Source organism: Sciurus vulgaris, assembly GCF_902686455.1.
Source record: "Sciurus vulgaris genome assembly, chromosome: 5".
NCBI classification, from domain to species: Eukaryota; Metazoa; Chordata; class Mammalia; order Rodentia; family Sciuridae; genus Sciurus; species Sciurus vulgaris.
Window position 1 is genome coordinate 126,551,166 of NC_136465.1, and position 16,290 is coordinate 126,567,455.

Consider the following 16,290-nt stretch of genomic DNA (forward strand, 5'->3'; position numbering starts at 1 on the left):
AAGAGGGCCAATGGCAAGCCCAAAGGATTGACTATATTGATAAAGTGCCAATATCTGGAGACATTTTGAGAGAATTTTCCTCAAATTAAGCCACATTAACTGTTAGAGTTTTGATATTAGATATCCCCCAAAAGTTCATGGGTTAATGCAAGAATGTTCAGAGGGAAATGATTAGATTATGAGAACTGTATCCTAACCAGTGGATTAATCCATTTTATGGACTAGATCAAATGGATTACTATGGATTACTAGATAGAAACTATAGGCAGGTGAGAAATGGCTAGAGGAAGTAGGTTCCTGGGGCATGCCATGGAGGATTATATTTCATTCCTAGCTGGTAGTCCTCTCTCTCTCTCTCTCTCTCTCTCTCTCTCTCTCTCTCTCTCTCTCTCTCTCTCTCTCTCTCTTCTCCTCTTTCTCTCTCTCTCTCTCTCTCTCTCTCTCTCTTTCTCCTCTTTCTCTCTCTCTCTCTCTCTCTCTCTCTCTCTCTCTCTCTCTCTCCCTCTCCCTCTCCCTCTCCCTCTCTCTCTCTCTCTCTTTCTGCTTCCTGGCTATCATGGCAGCCTCCTCTGCCATATCCTTCCACCATGTTGTTCTACTTCACCTTGGGTCTAGAGCAATGGAGCTGTCCAACCATGAACTAAACTCCTGAAACCATGAGCCTAAAATAAACTTTTCCTCCTCTAAGTTGTTCTTGTTAGGGATTTTGGTCACAGTGACAAAAAGCTGACTAACACATTAGCAATTATTTATGTCACATTGTACATAAGTTTAGTCGTAAGTAGAAGCTACTTTTACATTTGGAACTTAGCAAATCCTCCAATTATCACAATTTAAAACCTCACTGTAGTCTCCACCAGTTTTTTTCCCCCATTATATTCCACCTGGACTTTAGTGTATTGATCCCTAAGGAAGTGTGAGCAGATAAGCTGTTTATAGAATCTATGAATATTTCTGGCATGAAATGACCCAACCACTTATTCTAAAAGTAATTGCCAGTTTTAAGAATTGGGCAGTACCCCATCAAAATAGTAAAGACTCCCTAGACTATTTCAATGTTAGATTTGAAAAATCATTGCCTCGGGGCTAAGAGTAACAACTGAGAAAGACTAAAAGATAGATTTCAAGTCTTGGTTCTGTAAAAAGGGTGCTACATCTCACCTGGATCTTTCAGCCATGCCTATCCTTGAGCTTCATCAGTAATAGCAAAGAGTGGTCTTGGCTTTGAAGGACAAAAAGAGCTATGGTGTGGGGAAATGAAAAAGGCATTTTGTTCATAACTTCATCCCTTCCTTCCTTGGCAACCCATGCCCAGAAACCACATTATTTGCATACTAAGATAACTATGTTGTCCTTATTGCAAAACCTAAAACCTTCTACAGATATAACATAATTTTGCAGAAGGTCAGTTGTTGCTATGTGCATAGTTATGATTAAGGAATGCTGACTCTGAGATCACACAGACCTGGGTTTACATTCCAGTTTGTTTTCCAATGTGATCTCATGTAAATATTTACTCTTTCTCTGCCTCAGGTTCCTCATCTGTATTATCTGTAAAAGACAGATAATACTGCCTTCCTTATAAAGTTAATAAGATTAAAAGAAATATTCCATTTAAAGGGTTTTGCAGAAGACTGATAAATAGTTTATGCCCAATCAATATCTGTTATTACTAATGAACACTGATTATTCATAAGAACCCCAGTAGGCTAGGAATGTAGATCATGGTAGAACACTGGCCTGGTATCATGTGTGAGGCCCTGAGTTCAATCCCCAGCACTACAACAAAAGAAAAGAAAAGAAAAAATCCTCAGTAATGAACTACTGAGTCTTATTTATGGTCCACTCAGTCCAGTATTTGTCTCTGATGACAAGGGGCATTTGGGGACAAAAATGTATCTTTTGTTATGTTTGGTTATTGTCATATACATTATAATATACATGTATATGAAAATGTGTGTGATTTTTATCTGAATATAGTCTTAACATTTTGACTAAATTTCTAAGAACATCATATATCTACATCATTTTTTTACCATATTTATATTTGTGAATTTTTTTTTTACTTAAAATACACTTTCAAAATATAAGGGGACACCCCTTATTTCTTGGTTTCCAACATTTTGTGGACAAATCCATATTTACCTTATCCCTTCAACTTGATTTAATAGCCTTGACTCAAATTTTTACATAGCTTTTAATTTCAGAGGAGAAAATACCCCTAAACTTGCAGGTAGTCAATTAATTCATTCTAGGTTTTTGAGCTTCCACTAAAAAACACCAAATTGAAATGTACAAAATAAAAGATGGGTTTTTGTTTTCAAATAGCTTAGAGTCTTATGGGGATTCATTTAATCAAAAATAATTTTTTATAGCCAACTATGTACCAAGGCAGCTGTAACCTAGAGATTAAGAGCACTGGCCCTGGAGTCAGATTGTCTAGTTCACTTCTGGTTCTGCCACTTAGTGAATGACCTTAGGCAAAGTGCTTAAACTCTCTGTAAAACTGAGGCAACAATATTAACTGGGGCTGATAAGAGAAAGTTCCAAGTTAAGTACTTCAAACACCACCTAAATGGGGTATAGTAAGAACTCAATTGTCAGCAATTTGAGGTTGGCACTAGATTTGTTCACAAACATTCCTGTTCTTTCTTCCAGACACATGGAATATACACATGAAAGGATCCTAATTTCCTAGCCTCTTTTAAATTAGGCATAGCTATGTGTCTGTCTCTGGCTAATGAAATTTGAGAAATGTCATGTGTCACTGATAGGTAGAAGCTTAAAAACCAGTACATAACCTGCCAAGTTAGTATTCCCCTGCCATGGTACTCAAGCAAGCATGTGTTGAAATGGAGCCTCTGATACTAAGATGAGTGACTGTCACATATCTCTTAACTAAAATAAACAGAGCCCCTTGCTAGTCCACCATGGACAAGTGGCTTGAATGAGACATAAACTTTGTTATGTTAAAGCACTGAGACTGTGGCGCTGTCAATGCAGCTTAACCTGAACTATCTTAGCCAGTTATTATCATTACACTCACTACATTCACATAGCAGGGAATCAAGCTGACAATATTGCTGCCTTCATGGAAGCTCTTAAGATGTGTATACAATATTCAAGATATTTTGTCCAAACAAACTATTAGGAAAAAGCCAAATTAAGTTCACCTTTTCCCTCTGCCTCCCACAATGACAGCTTTGAAATGGTATAAAGGAGTCAAAATAGTGGAAAAAAGCTGGAGAAGAATCCACAACATTGTCTCATTTACACAACTCTTAACTACCTTTTCAAATGCATGATGCAGCAAAACAACACAGGGATCATCTCATAAAGAACAAAGGAAGAGCACTGAAAATGAGCATCACATGACCTGAGAGATTTGTAACGCCACTAGGTAACCCTGGCTGGTGTGAAAAGTGATCATTCTTGGGGTTCCTCAACACCTGGAAGTAAAGAAAAAGGAGGCAAATTGTGTGATGGATTTGAGCATTCATTCATTCATTCTTCCAAATGAAAATTGTTATTGACCATCTACTATGTGTCAGGGAATGTAATGTAATAAGACAGGGATAAAAAAAGACAAACAAGGTCCTGATACCATGGAATCTATGTTTACTATGAGATATTGATATTAACAAATCATTGAACGTAAGATCTTATAGAAGATTGAGAGTGATAAATGCTTTGAAACAGACACATTAAGTGTAATGGTACCATTGTACACACTTACAACAGCTAGGGAAATGATTTGTTTTTGTTTGTTTGTGCTTGTGGTGCTGGAAATTGAACACAGGCCTTCACACATACTAAGCACACACTCTACCACTGGGCTACACCCCAGTTTGGACTGATCCTTTTAATTTGGGCAGGTGTGGAGGTAGGTATCCCTGTAGAGGTCATGCTGAATTTAGGCTGAAACATGACTGCCAGGAAGGAATCAACCCTAGGGAGGGTTTGGAAGGACAGTGTTACCGATAGAATGGTAAGTGCAAAGGCCTGGGACATAAAAGAAAAGATAAAGAGCTCCACAAAATGTTAAGAAATGAATCAGAGAGATAGAAGTGTTCAATCATGGAGGCTCTTGTGGGCAACAAGAATTTAGAAGCTCATGGATATTCTGAATCAGAAGAGTGATAATTTATGATTTATGTTGAAAAGATCACTGCAACTTCTGTGTGGAGAAGAATCAGTTTAGAAGCAATTTCAGTAGTCTAGATAAAGAAATGAATAGGTGGCACTGGAAAATAGGGTAAAAATGGTTATAGATGGACAAACTTTGAAAGACAAATCAAGAGAATATACTAATGAGTTGGATTAAGGAATGAAAGAACCAAAGATAATGAGAGATGGTGTCATTCCCTGAATTAGGGAAAACTAAGGGAGGAATAGATTTGGGGGTAGAAATCAGGAATTCAATGTTTTAACACATTGAACTTGATACACCTAATGGGCAGAATTTTCAGAAAGAACAAACAAGATATTGTATTTTATAAAATAAACGGATACATAGTGCCAAAACAAGTTATTTTCTTTCCACCTTTGCTAAATTTTCCAAAGCCAAGAGCCCTAATTTGCAGAGGGAATAATAGTATCTATCTTGCAGATTCGTTGTGAGCCTTAATTAACTTAATATATGTGAATAAAGGCTATTAATAATAACGTACATATGTAGCTCTTACCATGTATCAATCACTATTTTGACTGTTAAATTCATTAATTTAATCCTCCACATGAAATTTAGCAAGGAGGTTAAGTAACTTGACCAAAAGCAAAAGCTGAATAAAAATGTATATTGCAGATAATACATTCAGAAATATAATAAATACATTCAGAAATATAAGTGTTGGATTATGATGAATACTTAAAAAATATGCATTGACCATCTCTTTTGTTATAGCCAATGTTCTAGGAACTGAAGATACAAAAGAAAGAATAGAACAGACCAAATGACCTGTACTCTTGGGATCAGTCAAGAAAAGCTGTTTGGAGAAAGAATGACATAAGCTTAGCCCAGCAAATGTACAGGATTTGAATAAGGAAGGGAGTAGAGAAGAAGCCAGGCACTCCTATGGCAAGCCCTATGACCTATTTCCATTCAAACTAAGGATGTTTTTCACATTTTTAAAGGAAAGAGGAGGAGGAGGGGGAAGAAGAGGAAAATATGGAGAGGGGGGAGGAAAGGAAGAAAAATGAGGATAAGGAGAAGGACAAGGAGGAGATGGGCTAGAGACTACACAGAATCCGAAGTATTTTTCTCTGATCTTTTACAGGAAGAAGTTTGCTGACCCCTAGAATAAATGTCTTTCCAGGAAAATAATATATGTAAAGTTGCTGAAATAGAAATTAAAAAATTGCAGGAGAAAAAAGTTCAGTTTCAGGGAAGGGTAAGATCTGGAGAAAATATAGCCACCTAGGCTAGGATGACTCAGTATGTGAAATCTAACATGAGACTTTGAGACTGGAGGTTTGGTGCCAGAGACAGTGGCCCACACCACACCTGTAATCCCAGAGATTCAGGAGGCTGAGGCAGGAGGGTCACAAGTTCAAGACCAACCTCTGCAACTAATCAAGACCCTGTGTCAAAATAAAAATTTTTAGAAAGGAGCTGGGGATGTAGTCTAGTGTTAGATCACCCCTGAGTTCAATCCCCATTATAGTCAAAAATAAAATCAAATATAAAAAGGACTAGAGGTTTTGGGAGAGAATATAACATAAAATAAGAACTGAAACCATCTACCTTTTAGAAGAGGTAATAATGGGCATTTTAGTAATATGTATTTTCAGTTTCAACAGTCTATCCCTCCATCAGATGCTGGCACATGCCACCTATATGTTTTGAGATGTGTTACACTGTGAGAACACTCAGCTGGATAAGGCTGAAGGGCCTCTGATACTCCAATGGAACATCACAATACTTTTGGTTCTAAAAGAGAAGCATATACAAGCTTCTGCTGCAGCACAAAAGAAACCCACTTTTTAATTTTTTTTTAAATTTTTTTTAGTTGAAATAAAATTAACATATGTAAAGAGTTTATAGCAGTGTCCAGTGCATTGGAGGTGCTCAATAATTATTAATTGTAATTATTTAACTTATTTAACAAAAAGCTGCCCATGGACATGTGCTAATATGACGAACCATGTTCCTTTATTATGCAATTTTTAAGTGTCTCCTATGTGCTGGGTCCTGTGCTACATGTAGATAATCGTTTCAAATCCTCAACAGTTTACAAGTTGGTGGGAGGTAGAAGAGTCAACAACACAGTTACAGGAAAGAATAAGTATGATAAGCACCAGGAACATGGCATGGCACATGGTGCCATGGGAGAAGTATTGGGACCCTGGCCTAGTTTGGAGCGTGGGTGTGTCTGGGAGGGTCAGGGTATTTAAAAACAGGAGCTAAGAAGAAAAGGGGAGGTTCCGGTAGCAGGAACAGTCTTTGCAAAGGCCCAGGGTAAATGACCTGGCACAGCCAGAGAAGAGAGAACTGAGTGTACTTTCTTTATTTAAAAAAAAATTTTTTTCCTCTTTCTTAGAACCGCGGGGCCTCCTGTGTGTGAGACACACACTCTGCAGCTTAGCTACAGTCCCAATCACTGAGAGTTCTTTCTGTGATTGAAATGCAAAGGGAAAAAAAAAAAAAAAAAAAGAAATGCAAAGGGGAAATGAGCAAAGAGCAAGGATATGCTTTGAGCAAGAACCTTCTAAGGTTCTTCATGTTTAGAACTGAAATGTTTTTCTGTTAAGACATTTGGATTTTAATCCTAAGGATAATGAGAACCTGTTGAAGAGTTAAGGGTATCATATGATCAGTTTACATACTACACGGGGGGCGGGGGGGGGGGGGGACTCCATTTCCTCAGTAGCTCTACCTAGTTCCATTATTTAACTGTAAAACTCATTTCCATTTCTGAGGATAATTTATTCACTTTAGCACTGGTTCATTTCCTTTGCCCTTTTTTCTTTGGGCTGTCCTTCTCTAATTTGGTCATTCCTTCATTTATTAACATCTTACAGGCTTGATTAGAAGATTTTAGCAAGCCTGAGAGCATGAGCCTAAATAAATCCATGCTAAATAAGCCCTGGCGAAAGTAGTTAGCTACAGGTAGAATTTGTTTTCTAATTCCATCCTCTATGAATCTTAGTTTCATTCATTCTTACCTCCATTACCACTGATAATTGAGACTGGGGGACTCAGATCTAATTTTTAAGTGTTTCTGTTATCAAACATGAATTGCAAATGAAACTTTCTTGAGGACAAAGAGAATATGACATTTTAAAAATCTAAACATGAAAAATAGTATGGAGAATGTAATGAACACTTCCGCATATCAACCCAGCAAATATTTTGCCATATGTGCTTCAATATTTTTTTTTAAAGTTAGCTGCTTATACTCCCTTTTCTGACTTTAACTTCTCTCCCCAGGGGTAACCACTCTTCTCAGTGCTTATAATTCCCATTAATGTTTTCCTACTGTTACTAAATATGTATGTATACCTCAGCCATATATCATCTTGGCCTATCTTTGTATCAATAGCATACTACTACATGTAGCTTCCTGAAAATTTTTTTCTATTCAGCATTATGTTATTGAGATAAATTATATTGAATCTAATTCACTCTTTTCATTACTGAATATTATTTATTTAACCATCTACTATTGATATTTAAGTTGTTTCTATTTCAAATATTGCTTTTATAATTATTCTTGAACACAATATTTCAAGATTATACACATTTTAGGCATATACTAAGAATGGAATTAGTGAGTAAGTAGTCTACAATTTTATTAGATATTGCCAAGTCCTACTGGCAATGCAGGGGAGTTCCTGATTCTCCATGTCTTAACAAACAAAAGGTAACAATTTTGCCAATCTGATGGCTGTGGAGTGTGTGTGTGTGTGTGTGTGTGTGTGTGTGTGTGTGTGTGTGTTGTTGTTGTTGTTGTTGTTTTAATTTCATTTTGCAGTTTGTAAGAGAAAAGACTACAATATTTTTCCATGTTATGGACACTTCCGTACTCCCTTCCATTCTATAGATAAATGTGATGATAAAATGTGAAAAAATAATTTTTAAAAAATCCCACAACTATAAATGAACCAAATATGAACTGGCCCTCATTATACATTTATCCATCCAACTAAAAATATATATCATCTCAAGCCTGGGTTACAAAGAAATAACATATTATGTAGGAGCAGAATGAGCCCAAGAAATTATAAAGGAATGAATTAAAGGCTATAGCAGACAAAGATTCACATGCATGCCTGGAAAATTAGCATCCATTTTTTAAGAGTTCTTCTTACTTCTACAAAGTAATAACAACTAGCATTGACTGCTTGTTCTGACCTATTCACTGTGCCAAATGCATCACAGGAATGATCTCATCTGATCCTCACAACTATAAAAGGTAGTTACTATTATTTTCTTCATTTCAGAGAAGGGACTGAAACTCAGAGAGGTCAAGTAGTTTCTCCCAGGGATTGGCAGACCAACTTCTGAAGCCAGGCAGGAGTCAGACTGCTTATTAGACATCTTATACTGTTCTTCTTTCTTAATTCCTTGCCTTCACCTCACCTTCCTTCTCCCTAAACAAAGTCTAAGAATACTACTTCATGGTCTCGTAGCAAACTAGCAATACCTCCAGGGGAGATGCTACTTTTTGAACTACTATGTTCAAGTAACCATCTCCTTCCTTAGAAGAGAAGCATAAAGTAGGTATTCAAAACCTTAATGAATATATTAATGCTACAGAATCACTATGGATGACACAATTGATTATTAATGTGATGATCTCAACCAACTTGAAGTAGGAAGAAATGTGCCTGGCAACAAACCAGCACGTAACAGGTGCATTTGTTCCCTGTCCAAGAAGTTTCATGAAGTCTGGACTTCTGGGAGAGTGTGAAACGAGAAACAGAAGCAAGGGCTGTTGGAGTTGATAAATTTTTCTTTTCCTGTAGGTGATGGGAGGGCTCTGAAGGAGAATGAATACATATGAAACTCAGAAACTGTTCTGGTATTTGTTCTCATATTTTAAAGATGCATCTAATCTCAGAAGGACACAGTATTTTGATGCATACAAGAACAAAACTCTATAGAGAATTCTTTCAAAATTAACTTAAAGTAAATGTTGGCATTTCATAAAAGCTTTGCCAAGCAACCTAGGAAACTTTCTTTGAGGAGAATAACAATATCAAATACTTACTGAGATCTCCAAATCTACTTCAACCTTAGATTTACTAAAAGGGAAATCGCACCCTCTCCAAATTTGTAACCTCTCCAAACCATGTGTAGACTTCTGGTGAAACTTTTTCTGTTACTTCAACTTCCACTCCCTCAGAAGAGAGACTGGAATTTTATCTTCATATTTGCAGGTTTTTTCCTAAAGTGTAACCATGACATAAGACAAGCACTAAATAGAGTTATCTGGCCCAACATCAAACAAGAAGGGCTGGAGTCCAGAAGCATGAAAGACCGGTTTACTCAGGAATTACTGAAGTTCAGCAACCATGTGATAGTAAGAACAAAGACAGAACGTGAACCTGAGACAACTGAAAGTTAAATAACAAGACAAACTTGTAGAGTAAAATGAGAAAACCATAGAGAATGGAAAAGGATGATTAAAGATTTGGTATTAGAAAGAGGATGTTTAAGAAATGGCCTTGGAAAGAGGATGGAACCCTGGTTTAGAAACACACAGAGATACAGAGAGAAAAGGGGTGTGGAAAGGAAATTAAATAGTTTATCTTTCAAGGAAGGAGGAATCTGTTCAAAAACGAAGTTGCCTGGCACTGACATAAGGTACCTTGAGTGAGCAAGTTAGCATGGATAGGATGACTATGTGTGATATGACACAGAAATCAGGAAAATTCTGCACATTGTGGTATTAGGATTCAGTGTTCACAGACTAATTATTATGTCTGTGACTATTAATTAGTACTAAGAAAAGCAATTCTATGACTCCACCTTTCACACAACCTATGAAATTTAATACAGTACTAAACAATAACAATCATTGAACTATTTTATAAAAACTCAGATCAAGTATTAAGGCACTTGATCTTGGCATAATTATATTCATTTCTCACTGAAACAATGTTTAAAAGATTACCCATTTTAAGCACTGCAATAGGAAATACTTCTATATTAGCTTCCTATCTATGGCTATTGTAACTACTTTAGTGGTTCCTTCACAGTTCTGGAGCTCAGAAATCCAAAATTCAGTCTTAGGCCCAGGTGTAGCTTAGTGATAGCCAACTTGCCTACCCTTTTCAATCTACAGAACTGAAAAACAAAACACAGCAAAACAAAACAAAAAAGCAAAAATGGGTCTCATTGGGTTTAAAATAAAGGTGTTGCTGGGACAGCATGTCTTCTGGGGACTCTATGGGAAAGCCTGTTTCATTGCCTTTCCAGCTTCTATAGGCTGCTATGTTCCAAGGCCTCCTTCTTCCTTCAGTCTAGTCTTCTCTTGTCCCATCACTCTGCCATGGGCTCTTCTGCCTCCCTCTTCCACTTTTTACATTGGGCCCATCACAAAAATTTAAATAAATGTCCCATTTTAAAGTCAATGGATTAGCAACATTAATTCCCCTTTGTCATGTTACAATAACATGTTCACAGGTTCCAGGGACTTAGGATGTGGTTATCTTTTTGGACTAATTATTATGCTTACCACAACTTCCAAAGTTAACTATATTGTGCAAGATGGACATCCAAAGTATCATTAATGCTGAAATCTTAGATTTCTTCAGCACATCTAGAGATATTGCATATTCTACATCCATAAAAGGTAAACCTTATACATTAAAGCATAACCAAATATGATATGCCTTTTTAGAGGAGTCTTGGCTCTGGGCCTAAGGAGATTCACAGTATTTTCAAGTTTCTGAAAATTTAAAAAGAAATAAAAATAACAACTCTTGAAATGCATAGATTATCTCTCTTGGGGATAATAACAATATCCTAAAGTAAGTAATTTTTTTTTTTTTTTGTCAAAATGATAAATGCTTACACTGATAACACTAGAAAAAGCCAGGCTTTAAAAAGTTTCTAAAACATTTGGAAGGGTTGGAAATGTAGCTCAGTGGTAGAGTACTTGCGTAGTACAAGAACTTAGATTTGATTCCAGCACTGAAAAAAAAAAAAAAAAAAAAGAGTAATTCCAGTTACTCAAGAAGCTGAGACAGGATTGCAAAATTCAAGGCAAGAACAACCTAAGAATCTTAGTAAAACCCTGTCTCAAAATAAAAAAGGGAGGTAACTCAGCAATAGAAGACCCCTGGGTTCAATTCCCAGTACCAAAAACTGGTAAAGGAAATTAATTTTTTTAAAATTTAGTTCAAGAGAATGAAAATAATGGTAGTGAGAAAAAGGGCAAAGTTTCCTTCCAACTTTACTCAAAAAAAAAAAAAATCTTTTTACTTAATTTTATTATTTTCTTACAGACATGTTCAAAACAAGCTATGATTCTCTAAGCAAAACAGCTCTATCAAGAGCCTTGCCAACCTTTCCCTTGGGGACACAGAGACTCAGGCAAGGAAAAAGTAAAAGGAGACTAGACATCTGTCCCCAGTGGAAAAAGGAAGAACACTCCTGAAGAGCAGCTCAGACAAAGGGACTGGAGGCTGGGGGAGAACAGTAATCAGAAGACCATACTTCCAACTGTTGCTGGTTTATAAAATACATCTGTTCCTGAAGGAAAAAAATACAGTAGCAGCACACTAAAAACTGGGACAAGAAGGGGCTGTGTCACATTGTATTTCCTTCAGGGCTTAGCTCTGAAGACACTCCTTCCAGGAACTTTTCCCAGCATGCCCTGAGCCCAATTTGGATCCAGAGACCGGCCTGAGATTGCCAAATATCCTGTGCATATTTCATTTATGCATCATTCATTCATTCACTTACTTATTGGGGTACACCTAGCATGATTTAAGAGTTGGGGACAATAAAAGTAAACAAGGTATAATAGCCCTTAACACACGGCTTTATTTGCTTTGGTGTCGTCTTTCTGTCCCTCTCACAACAGCTTCTAGGAAGAGGTGCTATTTGGTTTTTGCCTTCTCCAGTTCTAGCACGGTGCCTGCACAGACTAGGTGTTTAATGTACAAAAGAATGACTTTAACGCGCATTTTTGATCGGTGCTGTTTTCAAACCTGTAGCCCAACGGAAGGGAGTGGGGAACAGGGGCGGGGAACACCTCGAGAATGCGAAAGACATCTCCACTCGGAGTTATCCCGCCATTCGCAGCTTTCCGGTGTAGCTGCGGGTCCAGAAAGCAGAGTGCAGAGTCCTGGGCAGGATGGGGAAGGTCTTCCTCCTCCTTCCCGCGTGCAGGAGGCGGGAATGGGGACCCACGAAGGGGGTCTCCCTGCGCCTCCGAGCCCGCCTACAAGCCCGCTCTCCTCACCAAGTCAATGGCCACGACGTCCCGCAGCGCCACGACCCGCCGGATGGATTTGGGCGGGTTCTCGGTCAAGTAGATGAGCCGGTCGCTGAGCACCACGTACTTGAGGGTGTGCCTCTCCGAGTCTGACACCACGATGCACGGCTCGTAGGCGCGGATGGCATCGTAGACCTGGGGTGGCAGATGCCGCCTCAGGAACGCATCCAGGCGGCTGTTCGTGCGTGCGGGGAAGCCGGACTGAGCCCGGCTGGCCATGTGGTGCCGCCGCCGGGCCAAGTGCCCGAACCCCGGGCGCCTCCCACGGTGGAACCCGCGCGCGACACAAAGCAGCTGGCCCCGCTGAGGCCACCGCCCCGGGCGTCGGGAGCAGGGCCCCCGGCTTCTGGAGCCACTCCCGGGTCGGGTTCTCGGGAGCCCGCCCCCGCGCGGTTCCGCCCCTCATCTTTGTGCTAACCTCAGACAGCAATGGGCGGGGCAAGGCGCTGGTCCTTCAGGAGGTGGGGACCAGCACCTTCAGTTAATCGCGGCGAGCACGCTGAGAAGAGAAGACTGTTTAGGGGCGCTCCTGTCCCTCCCGTGCCCTCCGGCCGGCCCCCTTCCCGCCTGCACTAGCTATCGCGGATCACACCGTCTCATACAAACTTTATTAGATAAGAGGAAAACAGTTTTAATCTGGTTTCCTGTTAGAAACTTGAAAAAGATGAAATATGCAGATTTATCTTTTTAGAACCCTATTAAGACACGAATTAAGCATTTGATTATAACATTAGCTGGTATAGCTCTCTAGTTTTATCTTGGGTGTAAACACAGGTCTTCTTTCTCCATCTAGTTAAAAGCTCTCTGCAGGAAGGGATTCTTATAAATGGTTTGGGCACACCCAAGCCTACCTAAGGGATGTTGTGTTCTGGCTGCTCAGGACCATCTGTGTAAAATGAAAGCCTGGGCGAATTCGGCACTTGAAAAGTTGAACCTGGCAGATTGAAGAACGCTGGTTACATAACCCTGAAGGTGCAGAGTGATAAAAGTACGGTTTGGTTTTTATAGGCCAGGAATAACATAAAATTAGGTCAACGAGATGAAAGGGGCACAACAGAAACTTACCCTATGTGAGCACTTCCATTTGTATTTCAAAACCTAGAAAAGTCTTTCTCTTCCCTTTCCCATTCACACAAAGGCCTGACCATGAACCATATTATTGTTCCAGCTGCCTGGAACCCTGAATCAAATGTGATATTCTTTATGATAATTGATATTCCCCTTCATATTTTTCTACTTTATACTGTATGTTGTAAGCAATTTCAAATCCTTTGTGGAAAGAGGGTGTATAAGTGTATTACAATGTGTATACAGATATTGTAGACTACGCCCCCCCAAAAAGAAAGAGGAATGCTTGAGTCTGGCTACACTTAAGATCATTCTGAGGAATTGAATAACAGCAAAGAAAAGGGGATATCATACCTTGGAAAGACTGTATTTGGTAAGAACAGGAGAGAAGTGCCACCTGCTGGCAAAATCTTAAATGGTCTTTGAATTTGGAGTTTTCTTAGAAACTGATTGACTCTCCCATTAACTTGGTGCAGTGACGAACTACCATCCGTTACAAACTTTGTTGAAAAAGGAAGCTGCATGCCTAGTCCCTCTAAAGTAAAGAGTCTTCATTACCTAAACCACTCTACTTTTTTACTTGTTCGCCTTTCCCCATCAAGAAAGAAACTGAGAGGCAAATGACACCAACAGAGGTTGGAAAGTGAGTGAGGCCCAAGTAGGGGGAAAAGTCTCACTCCAGGTCACTATTCTTTCAGGTTCCTTGCATCCTATCCACTTCCCAGGACTAAGAGAAAGAGAGTGACTGAACTAGGACCAGAAGAGGCAGTATACCTGATTTGCTGCCATTATGAATAAACTTATAGTGACAAAGGCACGACGTTTAACACACCTTACCATAAAGCACCCAAAGAAGGGAATTTGTCACAGGGATTGGTGACCAAGGTGACCTCAGTTAAATTTTTAATTTTCGGGCACATAAAGATGACAGTATCATAGTTTCCAGGTATTCTGTGTTCTACACCGTTGCCAAGGTAACAAAGGTTACTGTATTTGGAGCCAGGAAAACTGGGTTAGAGTACTAACCCTGCATTTGGCACCAATTCAGAGCAATTAAGCACTTAATAGATGTTTCTCATTTAAACTACCAAAAGAAGGGGAGCATTGCCCCCTGGAGCTAATCCCCAAAGGCACTCTCCTTGACTTTCCTCAGAATAGGATGGTCTTGGGTCCAGAGATCTGAAAGGACAGTAGTTATGAGCATAGAACTGTGGATGAGCTCAGATGAGCTGAATTCAAATCCCCAATAATTCAAATCCCCAAAAATTCAGAACCTGAATTTTTAAAGGTGTCTGATTTGCACAACTCATAGTGAATAATTAATACTTAGTAATGAATACTGTCCATTTAAATGTCTACAATTAGTAATCAAATGATACAGAGAGATGTTATTATAATAAAGTATAAGAGAACATGCAAATAGTTTGGATTAAAACATGTTTTCTTTTACTGAATAATGCTCTAGTACTCTATTCTACCTCTCAGGCTGCCTGCTACCATACACACACTTCCTCTAACAGAAATCAGTAACTGGACCGGGATCAGTAAAGACAATATACATGATCTGTTTCCCAACTTCTTCCATGAAGCCTATCATGAATGCGCTTTTGTTAAGATTGGCATTGAAAAAAAAAAACACTGAAATGAAGCATATCAAGAGAATCTGACACAGAATTCAGTGGCTATCAGCTCACAATTATGATATTTGGGGTACAACTAAAAAATCTCACAAATATATAGTAAGAAACTACTATGCACAAACAAAATCAGAACACCTTGTCTTTAAGAATTGACTAAGCCGTGTATGGTGGCACATGCCTGTAATCCCAACAATTTGGGAGACTGATGAAGGGGGATCATAAATTTGATATCCATTTCAGCAATTTAGGGAGACTAGTATCAAAAAATAAAAAGGGCCGTAGGTGTATCTCAGTGGTTAATCACCCCCTGAGTTCAATCTCCTGTGCCAAAAAAAAAAAAAAAAAAAGAAAGAAAGAAAAAAGAAAGAAAGAAAGAAAAAAGAATTGACAGCATGAAATAAAAAAACAAACATCAAAGAATGGACAAGCACATGCCTGATTAAAGTAATATGGAAAGGCCTCATGAGGGAGGTACATTAATATAACCCTTCCTTTTTTTCTGATTTTGAAAGTAGTACATGGTCACCGTTGGGAATTTTTAAAAATCCAAAACTGAAATCATCCCACATCCTCAGTACCTAGGAATCGCCATTTCAAGTAGTCATTAAAGTCCTAGAGAAGCTTTGATGTTCTAATCCAAAGCAATAAAAAAGAAGGAGGAGGAGGAGGAGGAGGAGGAGGAAGGGAAAAAAAAAAAAGTAAGGAATGGAACAGAACAGAGAGATGTAATAAACAATACACTACAATAGAACATAGTCATTGAACATAAAGGGCACAAAAGTGGTCCTACCAGTTTGGAAATATTGAGATGTTGGGAGAAAAAGCAAGAACAAGAGGAAGGCATATTTTGTGAAGAAGATCACAACTTTGGTTTTACACATTGTCTTAGTCAGTTTAGACTATTATGACAAATTGCCATAGATTAGGAAGCTTAAACATTTATTTCTCACAGTTCTGTAGTCTGTATTCATTTAATCCATTGCAGGCATGTTACAGTTGAGGTGCTGGTGAGACAGGTAGGTATCTGGGAAGTTGGGAGTACAGAATATTCGAACAAGAAGAATATAACTGGAGGTCATCATCATAGCATTGAATGTTGAAACTAGAAAGAGATAATTATTGAGAGAGCAAGT

At 38.6% G+C, this 16,290-nt stretch overlaps 1 protein-coding gene across 2 annotated transcripts in view; it reads right to left on the reverse strand.

Moving 5' to 3' along the window:
• The window catches only part of LOC306660935 (uncharacterized protein C12orf56), a 91,955-nt gene extending 76,496 nt beyond the window's left edge, over positions 1 to 15,459 (reverse strand). The window contains exon 1 of one of the 2 annotated variants that reach the window (XM_079139682.1): positions 12,517 to 15,459. In XM_079139682.1, the coding sequence (XP_078995808.1) occupies positions 12,517 to 12,855 (339 nt within the window). In that variant the 5' untranslated portion in view covers positions 12,856 to 15,459. Of the gene's footprint in view, positions 1 to 12,416 lie in introns of both variants that reach the window. The other variant, XM_079139681.1, reaches the window with a different exon arrangement.
• Between the last annotated feature and the right edge of the window lie 831 nt (positions 15,460 to 16,290).